This window comes from Nannospalax galili, unplaced genomic scaffold, assembly GCF_000622305.1.
Source record: "Nannospalax galili isolate Female #2095 unplaced genomic scaffold, S.galili_v1.0 scaffold1191, whole genome shotgun sequence".
Lineage (NCBI taxonomy): Eukaryota > Metazoa > Chordata > Mammalia > Rodentia > Spalacidae > Nannospalax > Nannospalax galili.
Genome location: NW_008330570.1, coordinates 1,761,166 through 1,774,350, shown reverse-complemented (window position 1 = coordinate 1,774,350; position 13,185 = coordinate 1,761,166). Strand labels below are relative to the sequence as shown.

The 13,185-nt window shown below is 39.4% G+C and overlaps 1 protein-coding gene across 2 annotated transcripts in view; it reads right to left on the bottom strand.

Moving 5' to 3' along the window:
- Window positions 1-13,185, bottom strand: part of Atad2b (ATPase family AAA domain containing 2B) — a 163,464-nt gene that overhangs the window by 131,125 nt on the left and 19,154 nt on the right. For both annotated transcript variants that reach the window (XM_017802216.2, XM_008848859.3), the window contains exons 2-4: window positions 5,734-5,888; window positions 2,398-2,447; window positions 1,060-1,213 (exon numbers count right to left, since the gene is read on the bottom strand). In XM_017802216.2, coding sequence (XP_017657705.1) covers window positions 1,060-1,213; window positions 2,398-2,447; window positions 5,734-5,888 — 359 coding nt within the window. The remainder of the gene's footprint in view (window positions 1-1,059; window positions 1,214-2,397; window positions 2,448-5,733; window positions 5,889-13,185) is intronic.

The window sequence follows — 13,185 nt, the reverse complement described above, 5'->3', positions numbered from 1 at the left end:
TTAAAATTGTGGTTGGAGAGATGGCTCAGTGGTTAAGAGCATTGGCTGCTCTTGCAGAGAACCCAGGTTCAATTCCCACATGGCAGCTAACAATTGTCTGTAACTCCAGTTCCAGGAGAATCCAACACCCTCTACCGATCTCCACAGGCACTGCACGACATGGGTGCACTTACATTCAGGCAAAACACTTGCACACATAAAATAAATAAAAGAACTATAATAGTGAAGATAAATAAAATTAACTTTTATATCAGCCAAAGTTTAAGAGGTAATATTTTACTATTATAAATTAAACCTACAACACTGCAAAAATATACTAACATAATTGATTTAACTAGAGATTGTGGTACATGCCTATGATTCCAGCACTCAGGAAGATGAGGTAGAAGCAATGCAATTTCAAGGACAACCAGAGACTACACAGCTCAGTGAGTAAAGTACTTGCTATGCAACATGCGGACCTGAGTTCGGATCCCCAGCACTCATGTAAAAGGCTGGACATGGCAACATGTGCCTGTAACCCCAGAGCTAGAAAGTGGAGACAGGCAGACCCCCTGAAGCTCAACAGTCAGCCAATCTAGCCAATTGGTGAGTTTCACCTTCATTCAGTGAGAGACCCCTTATCAAAAAACAAGGTGGAAGGGCTAGAGAGATGGCTCAGCAGTTAAGAGTACTGGCTACTCTTCCAGAGGGCCTGGGTTCTGTTCTAAGCATTTACGTGGTGGCTAACAACTGTCCAAAACTCCAGTTCCAGGGAATCTGATGCTCTCTTCTGGCTTCCTTGAATACTATATGCACATGGTACACTTCCATGTAGGCAAAACACCCATACACACAAAATAAAAATAATAATTTATTTTTTAAATAAGGTCGAATTCAACTGAGGAAGATACACAACATTAAACTGTGATTTTTACATGCACATTCATGAGCATGCTTACCCCACATACACATATTCACACACATGCACACGTGTACCACAACACATATGCAAACACACAAAAAAAAAACCCTTAAAAATCAAACAATTACATGAAACTGCTTAGTGTATAAACATACCTATTTACTAGTTGATCAAATAATAAACTCTGATTCACACTTTCAAATCTGTTTTTCCTGGACCGACAACTTTTTCTGACTTCCATGTCACCGTTTATACATGAAAGTTCTCCATCGCCTTTCTTTTCTCCTCGAAGAGGATGGCTTCGAAGGGCTAAAAGACAAATATTTTCATTTCAAACTACAGTGTACAGGGAAGAAAAATGTTTTAAATTATTTTTAAAAGACTACAAAAACTGGGGTCTAGAGAGATGGCTCAGCAGTTAAGAGTACTGGTTGTTTTTGCAAAGGACCCAGGTTCGATTCCCAGCACCCACATGGCGGCTAACAACTGTCTACAGCTCCAGTTTCAGGGGCTCCAACACCCTCTTCTGACCTCTGCAGGCACTGCACAACACAGGTACACTTACATGCATGATGCAGTACACTTATACACATAAAATAAAATAAAAAATAATGAATAAAATATTTTTTAAAAGATTACAAAACTGTAGCCAGGCATGGTGGTGCATGTCTTTAATCCCAGCACTCAGGAGGCAGAGGCAGTCAATCTCTGTGAGTTCAAGGACAGCCTGGTCTACATAGCCAGTTCCAGGCCAGCTGGGACTATAGGGAGACCCTGTTTCAAAAAGACCAAAAAGCACTTGGGAGGCAAAGGCAGGAGGATCTCTGTGAGTTCAAGGCCAGCCTGGTCTACATAGTGAGTTCCAGGACAGCTGGAGCTACGGGGAGACCCTGTCTCAAAAAGACCAAAAAAAGACTACAAAAACTGAGTATAACATCTTAAATGGCTTTAATATTAAGCCGTCTAAAATTCCTCAACATTAACAATTTAATATTTTTAACATTTTTGCTATTACTGAAAACCAGCTATTTCCAACTATATGCTAAGCATACTATTAAATCACTCTAGGGAATTGGGATGTGTGGTCCAGTGATAGGGAACTTTCATGCTATAAAGGAGGCCCTAAATTCACTCTCCAATTCTACAAAAAAAAAAAAAAAAAAAACTAATGAAAATGGGGCTGCAGAGATGGCTCAGTGGTTAAGAACACTGACTGTTCTTGCAGAAGACGCGGGTTCGAATCCCAGCACCTACATGGCAGCTAACAACTGGATCCAACAGCCTCTTCCGTCCTCCGCAGGCATTGCACAACACGGATGTACTTACTTACATGCAGGCATAACACTCATACATATAAAATAAAAATAAATTTAAAAAAAATTTTAAGTTAATGAAGTAAAAATAAATCACTGCATTTCTCCCCACTTTAATGCTTAATCAAACATCACTGTGAGAATTTCAATAGTAATCAGCTTCATTAACAGAGTACTCACATAAGCTACTATGTCCATTTGGTAATGTAGCACCAGGCTGAGAAGTTAACCTAGAATACAATTATATTTAATATGCAAACATATCAGTATTTGTTTAGAAAAGCAAGAAGAGTAATGCTGGAAATATTAATCTTTAAAATGCTTATTTTTACAAGATAACTTTTTTATGGTAATAAAATATACTGAGACATTTCATTATTTCAAGAGAAGCTTTAATAACAAATTATAAATTGAATTAATTCCATTGTCAACTTTTTAAATTAAAACCCTAAAAAAGGTTAAGTTTAACATGTAGCATAAATTTAACTAAGATTATAAGTGGTCACAGCAACAGACAATAAATTTCAGTTTCATTGACAAAATAAAATTCTAAACTATGACAAATTTATTCTAACAAACTATAAGAGAGGGAAAAACTACTTGGACATCAATATTATTTAATAATTTCTTCAGAATATTTTATTATAGTTTACCATGACAAATGAAAACTGATTTCTCAAGTCATCTTATAGTTTTCCCATTTCAGTAGAGTAAGAGATATGTAAGTCACTAGAAAGACAGTTTAAAAAATCTTATGAGGTGGCTCAGCAGTTAAGAACAGTGGTTGTTCTTGCAGAAGACCCGGGTTCGAATCCCAGCACCCACATGGCAGCTAATAACTGTCTGTAACTCCAGTCTGAGGGGATCCGACAGCCTCTTCTGATCTCCATGGGTATTGCATGACGACACAGGTGGGCACTTACCTACATGCAGGCAATACACACATACACATAAAAAAAATAATAAAATTATTTTTAAAGTTAAAAAAAAAATCTTCATGAGGACTTAAGAAAAAAGTCACAGTACTGCTTAGTCTAATCAGAAAGTTTCAAAAACTAAATTCCTGACAGGCATGGTGGTACAGGCCTTAATCCTAGCACTCTCAAAGCACAGGTAGGTGGATCTCTATGAGATTAAGGCCAGACTGGTATGTATAGTGAGTTCTAGGCCAGCTGGGGCTACAGGGTGACCCTATCACACACACACACAAAAAAAATTCCACCAAAAATAAATTGTATAATAAAAGATGTCTGTGCAAAGTAAGATAACATGGAAATACAATTACTTTCAAAAATTAGTGAACACATATATCACTGTTTATTGTTCTATATACTGCAGATAATTTCTTTTTTGTTTGTTTTGAGACAGGGTCTCACTGTAAGAGACCTGTCTGGCCTGGAACTGACTATGTAGCCCAGGCTAGCCTCAAACTCACAGAGATCCATCTGCTTCTACCTCGAGAGCCCGAAGATTAAAGGTATGTGCCACCATAACTGGCTTTAAGATAAATTTTAAATTTCTAAAAGTACTCTAGTTCTTTTAATTACTTCAGCACTTCACATTAAATTACAAATACATATCACAATGCCCTTGGCCCAGTAAAAGGTCATAGCCAACTATGATGACATCTTTAGGCTGTCAAAAAAACAAACACAAAGACCTCCTGTTACCCCTTCTCCCTAGAAAACAAACAACAATTTTCTCTAAATATACTCTCTCACGGAGAATATTTTATGTTTACCACTTTTGTACACCATATGTGTAATACTCAGGCATACGAATGTAACTATAAAGCAAATGATGCAATACACGTATTCCAACAATGTTGCCATTGCACAATGAATTTCTGGCATTCTCCAGAATCACTCTGAAAATCATTTTAAAGCCATAGAAAAATCAAGTTTATCACTTCATAAATATACCTTGGCATTAGACCTAATAAAACATTAACTCAGTTTATTGAAAATTATCAATTTAGAGGCAGAGGCAGGCAGATCTCTGAGTTCAAGGCCAGCCTGGTCTACATAGGAAGTTCCAGGCCAGCTAGGGCTACAAGGAGACCCTATCGCAAAAAGTCCAAAACAAAACAAGAAAAGAAAAGAAAAGAAAAGAAAAGAAAAGAAAAGAAAAGAAAAGAAAAGAAAGAAAAAGAAAATTATCAATTTAAGAGACAAATCCTAAATCATTCCACCAAAAATAATGGTAAAGCTTTTCTGAACAGTGAGAACCTCACTGGGAGGGGAAAGTACAATAAGGTTTTGTTCTGCTCTAAAAAAGACAATGCTTACTTCATTCTTATTTTGTTGCTAATGAGAGACCTATTTAAGAAAAAGGAAGAGCAATGTATTCAGTTGGCAGAGTGCTTGTCTAGCATGCATGAAGCCCTAGGTTCAATCCCCAGCACTGCATCAAATGGGGGTCAGAGGAGGGGGGGACTAGAGGCAGGAAAATCAGAAAATCAAGGTCATCCTTGTGAGTTTCAGGCCAGCCTAGGCTACATGAGGCCCTATCAAAAAAAAGGGGGGGGGGAACAGACAGAAAAGAAAGAGACAAAGACAGAGAGCAAAATTATCAAGCAATCCAAACACCTGAGAGTAACAGATCATTGGCATGATTCTTTATAAAAAGGAGAGAGCCATGATACTTACTATACAGCATGGTGCTATACTCCTATAATCCCAACACTTGAGAGGTAGGAGCAGGAAGACCAAGTGTTCAAGGTTAGGGGGCTAGAGAGATGGTTCAGTGGTAAGAGTGACTGCTCTTATAGAGGACATGGGTTCAGTTCTCAGCACCCACATAGTGGCTAACAATCATCTGTAACTACAGTTACAAGGGATCTGATGTTCTCTTCTGGACTCTTCAGGCATTGCCTGCACAGGTACAATTACATACAAGCAGGTAAAATACTCATACACATAAAATACAAATAAATTAAAAATTTCTTAAAAGTTCAAGGCCAGTCTTGCTACATGAATTCTAGACCAGCTTGGGCTACGTGAGACTCAATATAAAAATAATAATAAGGTGGCCAGTGAGATGGCTCAATGAGTAAAGGCACTTGCCCCAAGCCTGACACTTTGAGTTTGATCCCCAGGACCAGCATGGTGGAAAGAAAGAACTGATTTCTGAAAGTTGTCTTCTGACCTCCACATGCACACCCTGGTCACATACACATATGTATGCACATACAAAATAAATAAATGTAAAAAAAAAAAAAAGTACGGTTAAAAAAAATCAGATTTAGAAAAATGCAAGAGATTCAAGACCCATCTTATTCTTTTAGTAATAAATACCTTCTGTTACATACTATAAATATCTTCAGAAAACACTTTATAGCATATTTGGAAAAATAGAAAATTATAAAATAAGTCTAATACAAATTATAAACATACAGGAGTATTTATAAGACACTTTTGTTTTAAAGGAAAATTAACATTAATATCAGCCCTGAATCATAGCAAATGAAACATGAATTTATGAAAAAACAACCAATGAGTTTTCCTCCCTTCTCACCTGGCCTGACCAGTTGATATGTTGTTCCATTCCTCTCGCTGACCAGTACTTCGCGATTTTGATTTGTCTTTGCAAACAGAATCTGGCTGTTTCAAAGTGCGTTTGGCTGGAGGGGATACATGGCTATCACTTAAACTACCGTCAACTTCAGCTTTCTGAAAGACAACATTAAAATGTATTTATTAGCCGGGCGTGGTGGCGCACACCTTTAATCCCAGCACTTGGGAGGCAGAGGCAGGTGGATCTCTGTGAGTTCAAGGCCAGTCTGGTCTACATAGTGAGTTCTAGGACAGCTGGAGCTGCAGGGAGACCCTGTCTCAAAAAGACCAAAAAAAAAAAAAAAATGTATTTATTATTCCTAACAAGATTGATAAGACAAATTCATAATTGGATAGCAAAGAACAGTAATTTTTCTGTTTTTTTAAACGTATGTGTACATGTGTGAGCCTACATGAATTTATATGTACCACATGGCTGTAGCCTGTGATAGGTCCAAAGAAGGCACTGGATCCCCTGAAACTGGAGTTATAGGAGGTTGTAAGGTACCATGTGGGTACCGGGAAGAAAATTCAAGTGTTCTGCAAGAACAGTAAGTGCCTTTATCCTGAGCCATCTCTCCAGTCCCATGTTTTTTCAAACAGTAGATATTTTCTGAATCATACTATAAATATAAAAAAAGTAATAACTAACAGAGAAAAAAGAAAGTTAGAAAGATTAAATTTAGGATCAGAAAAGGCTGAACATGGGAACACACACATGCAGTCTGAGTGCTCAGGAGACTGAGACAGAAGAATCTCAAAGCCAAGGTCCAAGCTAAGCTACATACTGAGACCTTATCTGGAACCTGGCCTGGTGGCACAGGCCTGTAATCCTAACTACTAATGAGGCTGAAGCTGGAGGATAGCAAGTTCAAGGCCTGCTATACATAAAATGGGCTATACATAAAATGAGTTAAAGGATAACTTGACCAAATTAGCAAGACTCTGTCTCAAATAAAATATAAAGTAAAAAAGACAGGCAAGGTAGCACACACCTTTAATCCCAGCAGTCTGGGAGGCTGAGGCAGGCAGATTTCTATGAGGTCAAGGCCAGCCTGGTCTACCCAGTGAGTTCCAGCTGGGGCCATACAATGAGGCCCTATCTTAAATAAAAAAAAAAAAAGGGGGGGGGGAGAAAGGCTGAGGATGTAGCTTACAGATAGAGCACTTGCCAAGCAAATTCAATTTGCAGTGCTGCAAAAAAAAAAGCAGAGGGAAGGGAAGAGGGGGAGAAGGACAGAGACAAGGAGAGAGACAGAGAGATCATACCTCAAAAAAAGAAATCAGGGGGCTGGACAGATGGCTCAGCGCTTAAGAGTACTGACTGCTCTTGCAGAGGACCCGGGTTCAATTCCCAGCACCCACATAGCAGCTACGAACCGTCTTTAACTCCAGTTCCAGAGGAATCCGAAGCCCTCTTCTGACCTCTGGCATTGCACAACATGGGTGCTCTCACATACATGTAGGCAATACACTCATACACATAAAATAATAAAAATAATAAAATATTTTTTTTAAAAAAAAGAAAAAGAAATCAGAAATCTATGTTTACTTTCTTATTTTGACTCTTCTAAAAGTTAAGAAAATGGAGGCTGAAAAAATGGCTCAGCAGTTAAAAGCACTGACTGCTCTTGCAGAGTACCTGGGTTCGGTCCCCAGCACCCACATGGCTGCTGACAACTGTCCATAACTCCAGTTCCAGGGGAATCCAACGCCCTCTTCTGACATCCATGGGCACTGCACGACACAGGTGCACTCACATACATTCAGACAATACACTCATACACATAAAATAAAAATAATAAATTTTTTTTAATTTTTATAAAGTTAAGAAAAAGTGGCCAGTGTGATTGTAAATGTCTCTAATCCCAGCACTTGGGAGGCAGAGGACAAAGAACTTTGAGTTTCAGGCCAGCCTGTCTAGTCTCAAAAAAAAAAAGATGGCTGGAGATAGAGCTCTATTGGCAGAGTGTTTGCCTATCATGCATGAGACTCTGGGTTCAATTCAACTCCCAGCACAATATAAAGCTGGGTATGGCAGTACACATCTATACTGTAATTCCAGCACTATGGACTCAGAGGCTGGAGGACCAGAATAAGAAATTCAAGGTCATCTTCAGCTACATATAGAGCTTAAAGCCAGCCTGGCCTAGGAAATCAACACTGGAGATAAAACTATGGCCAATTCATAAACACATTCAAATTTTACCAAGTATATCCACAACAAGTCCAAGATCCTATCCAGGTACATACTGCATTTAGTTATCCATATCTCCTGTCTCCTTCAGTTTGGAACAGTGCCTCAATCTCTAATTCTCTTTTATACCCTTGGCTGTAGGAATACAGAGCTTTCAGCAGGGCATAGTAGCTCATACCTATAATCACAGCTCTGAGGCTGGGGCAAAAGAATTAACATGAGTTTAAGGCCAGCATGAGCTACACAGCTGAGTTCCAGAGCTACACTGCAAGATCTTGTTTCCAAAAATAAAAGGAGGGAGATGGGACATGGTAGAGCTTTCATTTGCTAGGACAGTCCCTCAATCTAGGTCTAGCTGATGTTCCTCATAATCTGATTTAAGCCACATATTTTATACATATGGAAATGATGCTGTGCACACTACACCTACCCTTCCTACATTACTTGACCAATAATCACCTAGTCAAATTAGAGTTTGCCAGGTTTCTTCCATGTAAAGTCTTTTTTCCCCTTTGTGGATTCTTTTTTTTTTTCCCCCTCAGTTTTTTTCCCCTTAGCCCCAGCTGCCCTGGAACTCACTATGTAGACCAGACTGGCCTTGAACTCACAGAGAGCCACCTGTCTCTGCCTCCCAAGTAGTGGGACTACAGGCATGCACCACCAAACCCAGTAGTTCTCTTTTGTTTTTGACTACATAATCTGATAATTTATTAACATCCAGTTCTAAAGCAAAACTCTACCCACCAGCTTCACCATGACAGTGACTATATGGAAATCCATTATTCCTTCAACATTTGTAGTTGGCATTCTGCTTTAAAGGAGACTGTCCACTTTCTCCCATTTATTCATCTATATCAGTTATAGACTCAAGGATTCTTGATTTATACTACAAATCGTAGCCCTTTACTTTTATTTTGTTGCACAAATTATATGAGATTTGGTCAGGTATGGTGGCACATGCCTTTAACCCCAGCACTCAGAGGAGGCAGTGGCAGGGAGACTGAGGCATGCTGAGCTACATAGCTAGTTACGGGTCAGCTGGAGATGGATATATATTAAAAACTGATTCCAGGGGCTGGAGAGATGGCTCAGCAGTTAAAAGCACTGGCTGTCCTTGCAGAAGACCTGGGTTCAATTCCCAGGACCCACATGGTGGCTAACAACTGTCCATAACTCCAGTCCTAGGGGACCCAATGCCCTCTTCTGACCTCCGCAAGCATTGCGCAACACGGGTGTACTTGCATGCATACAGGGTAAACATTCATACACATAAAATAAAAATATTTTTTTAAATAATTCTGTATCTTTGACAGTCTCCATCATTTTGAGTGTTTCCTTACAATAAAATCCTCTAGAGTCATCTTGGACCTTCTCTCTCCAGCTCTAGACTAGCCATTTCTGCAAGGAACCCTGGTTCCTTATAGTCAAAGAAACCAAGAATGAGGTACTAAGTATGAGTTTCACTGCTATTAAGCCCTCTCAGGAAAGAGAGTTAAATATGTCAGTATAAACACATACATATAAATATATGTACCTATACTTATGGTCTCCCAAGATGAAAATGCCTTAAATAAAGGTCACCTATTCATCTAAGACATACATATTCAACTATTCATCTAAGACATCCATATTCTCAGTGTGACAGGAAGACCAACAGCATGGACATCATCAATCTGGGAGATCATTAGAAATATAGAATCTCAAACTTGATTCCTAGGCTTACTAAACCAGAAACAACTTTTAACAAGAACCACCGATGTGCACATTAGAGTTTGAAAGGCATTATTACACAGGACTGAGGATGTACTCAATGGTAGAGTGGTTGCCTAGTGGTTTATCCCCAGAACAGAAAAGAGTATTATATATCATACTCAAAAATAATCACTGCGCAGGGCATGGTGGCGCACGCCTTTAATCCCAGCACTCAGAAGGCAGAGGCAGGCGGATCTCTGTGAGTTCAAGGCCAGCCTGGTCTACATAGTGAGTTCCAGGACAGCTGGGGCTACAGGGAGACCCTGTCTCAAAAAGATCCCCCCCCCAAAAAAAATCACTGGGGAGTCAGGCGTGGTGGTGCATGCCTTTAGTCCAAGCACTTGGAAGGCAGAGACAGGCAGATCTTTGTGAGTTCAAAGCTAGCCTGGTCTACAGTGAGTTCCAGGCCAGCTGGGGCTACAGGAAAACCCTGTCTCCAAAAGACAAAAAAAAATAACCACCAGGGGCTGGAGAGATGGCTCAGCAGTTAAGAGCACCGGACAGCTCTTGCAAAGGACCGGGGTTTGATTCCCAGCACCCACATGGCAGCTAACAACTGTCCTTAATTCCAGTTCTAGAAGAATCTGACACCCTCTTCTGAGCTCCATGGGCACTGCAACATGGGTACACAGAAATACATGCCTTTAATCCTAGCACTAGGGAGGCAAAGGAAGGGGGATCTCTGTAAGTTCAAGGCCAGCCTGGTCTCCATAGCGAGTTCCAGGACAGCTGGGGCTACAGGGAGACCCTGTCTCAAAAAAAGACAAAATAATTAATTAATTAATTAATTAATTAATAATTTTTGTGATCTTTTTTGAAAGTGTCTCCCTGTAGTCCCAAGCTGACCTGGAACTCTTTATGTAGACCAGGCTAGTCTTGAATTCACAGAGATCTGCCTGTGATTGGGATTAAAAGCATGCACCACCACACCCAGCCCTAAATAAAATTTTAAAAAATAATAATCACCAAGCCAGGTGTGGTAATGCACTCCTTTGATCCCAGCACTCGGGAGGCAGAGGCAGGCATACCTCTATGAGATCAAGGCCAATGAGTTGCAGGCCAGCTGGGGCTACAGGGAGACCCTGCCTCAAAAACAAAAATAAAAAAAAATCACTGAGGAAGAAACATCATGTCTTCTACACTAAGGTATACTTGTGTGTACAGAAACTAATACCTATAAGTTACTTCACCAATTAAGATAGCCCAAGTCAGTATTAGTCCTTCTAATCAAATCCAATCACTCACCATTTTTTTAATTTTATTTTTTTATTTTATGTATATGATTTGCCTACATGTGTAAGTACATCCATGTGTGAAATACCCACAAAGTCCAGAAGAGGGCACTAGATCCCCTGGAACTAGAGTTATGGATGGTTGTTAGTGACCATTGTGGGTGCTAGGAACCAAACCCGGGTCCTCTGGAAGAGCAACCAGTGCTCTTAATTGCTGAGCCATCTCTCCAGCCCCACTCACTTTTTAAAACTTTTTCATTAAATATTCCTGAATAATCTAACCTAAACTATTATTTCTTTCTAATATCTGCAACATTTATGCATAATTATTTCACGAGTTTATTTGACCAGGCTCTTTATCTGCAAGTTCTAAAGTGTCCCAAACATACCCTGAAAACAAATACTGTATACTAAGGGATTAACCAAAAAACAGTAAAGTATTTAAAGTCTAGTAATTTTTTAAAAATCTGTGTACATAATTTTGCAAATATCAGTGAATTTTTCTATTTGTCTATTGGTCATTGTCATATCCTAGTGGCTTTTTTTTGGTTCCACCATTCAAAAGTTTCTCTTAAACTATGGTCCAAATACTACCTGCATCAGAACTTACCTGTATTAGTCAACACAGAAACATAACCTGCTGAACTAGAATATCTAGAGGTGGAACAATTCTAACAAGAGCCTCTAAATGATGCTTAGTACACTGAAGCTAGAGGACGTCAGGTGAATTACACAATTTAAGTATCACATGACACACATCATCTTCACTGATGTGCTGTACTTGTGGATTTGCTTTTCTTATCAAGAAAGGGTTTCAACATGGACATAACAGAGACCTCAGTATAAATAGTATTACAAAAAGGCTCCTTCCCCCCGCCCCAAAAAAAAGAATCTAAGGATTTAGGTAAGGCAAACAACCAAGATGTAAATAGGTACAAAATAATTACTTTAACACCATCTAATTAACTTCAAGGTTTGGGAAAGCTTTTATCTACAAATATGATAGTAACAATTTACCTTTAATAGTATGATCATAATGTTCAACCCTAATTTTTTCATCTTCAAAGAATTTTACTAGCTAATTATAACCTAACCCTTTGAGGGAGGGCGTTACTAGTTTCATGACAAAGATATTTCAGAAGGATTATGCAACCAACCCACACCCATTTAGCAATCTGTCAAGAGTAATTATAATCCATGAGTAGAAAATAGATCTCAGACTAAGAGAATAATTTCATTTAACAAACATATTCATTTAACAAACATATTAATGAGGCTGGAGAGAGGGTTCAGCAGTTAAGAGCACTGACTGGTTCAATTCCTAGGATCCACATGGTGGTTAACAGATGTCTGTAACTCCAGTTCCTAGGGAATTTGATCCCTTCTAACCTCCACAGGCACTGCACAACATAGGTGCACTTACATACAAGCAGGCAATACACTCACACACATAAAAATAAATTTTTTATAAGTCATTTTTTTGTTTTTTGTGTGTGTATCGTACAGAACACCCCAAACAATCTTATTCATCTATATACCCACTTCCCAGATGGCACCCTCCCATAGCCTCCCCCTACCCCCACTGGAGCTCATACACTCTGTCATCCCTGTTACTGTCCACTGTGTAGTCGATGCCCCCAGCCATTCCCCAGTGTTTGTCCATCTGCTGAATCCAGTCAGCCTATTAAGAATTCCTTGTTTTAGGAAGATCTGCTGTTTCTCATCTAGCAGCAATCAATATTCCTTTAGATAAGATGGAGGTCTGGTGTTCATTTTCCCAGTTCTATTTTGGGTTACTGTCTGGGAGTCTCTTGGGCCACCCTGGCCAACAACTCAAAGGAAGGTATCACCTGTCTGGCATTGTTTCTTGTTATGTAGCCTTTAGTTATACATATGGACTCTTAAAAAATTATATTGGATGGGGCTGGAGAGGTGGCTCAGTGGTTAAGAGCACTGACTGTTCTTGCAGAAGATCAGGGTTCGAACCCCAGCACCCACATGGCAGCTAACACCTGTCCATAACTCCAATCCCAGGGGATCTGACAGCCTCTTCTGTCCTCCATAGGCATTGCATGACAGGGGCGGACTTATGTACATGCAGGCAATACACACATACACATAAAATAAAAAAAAAAAATTAAAAAAATCACTATATATCCCAGGGATTGAAAGATTTAAAAACAGGAGTAAGGATTATTATAAAGCCCTGGTGTGTCCTACTGTGTGCCAGCAT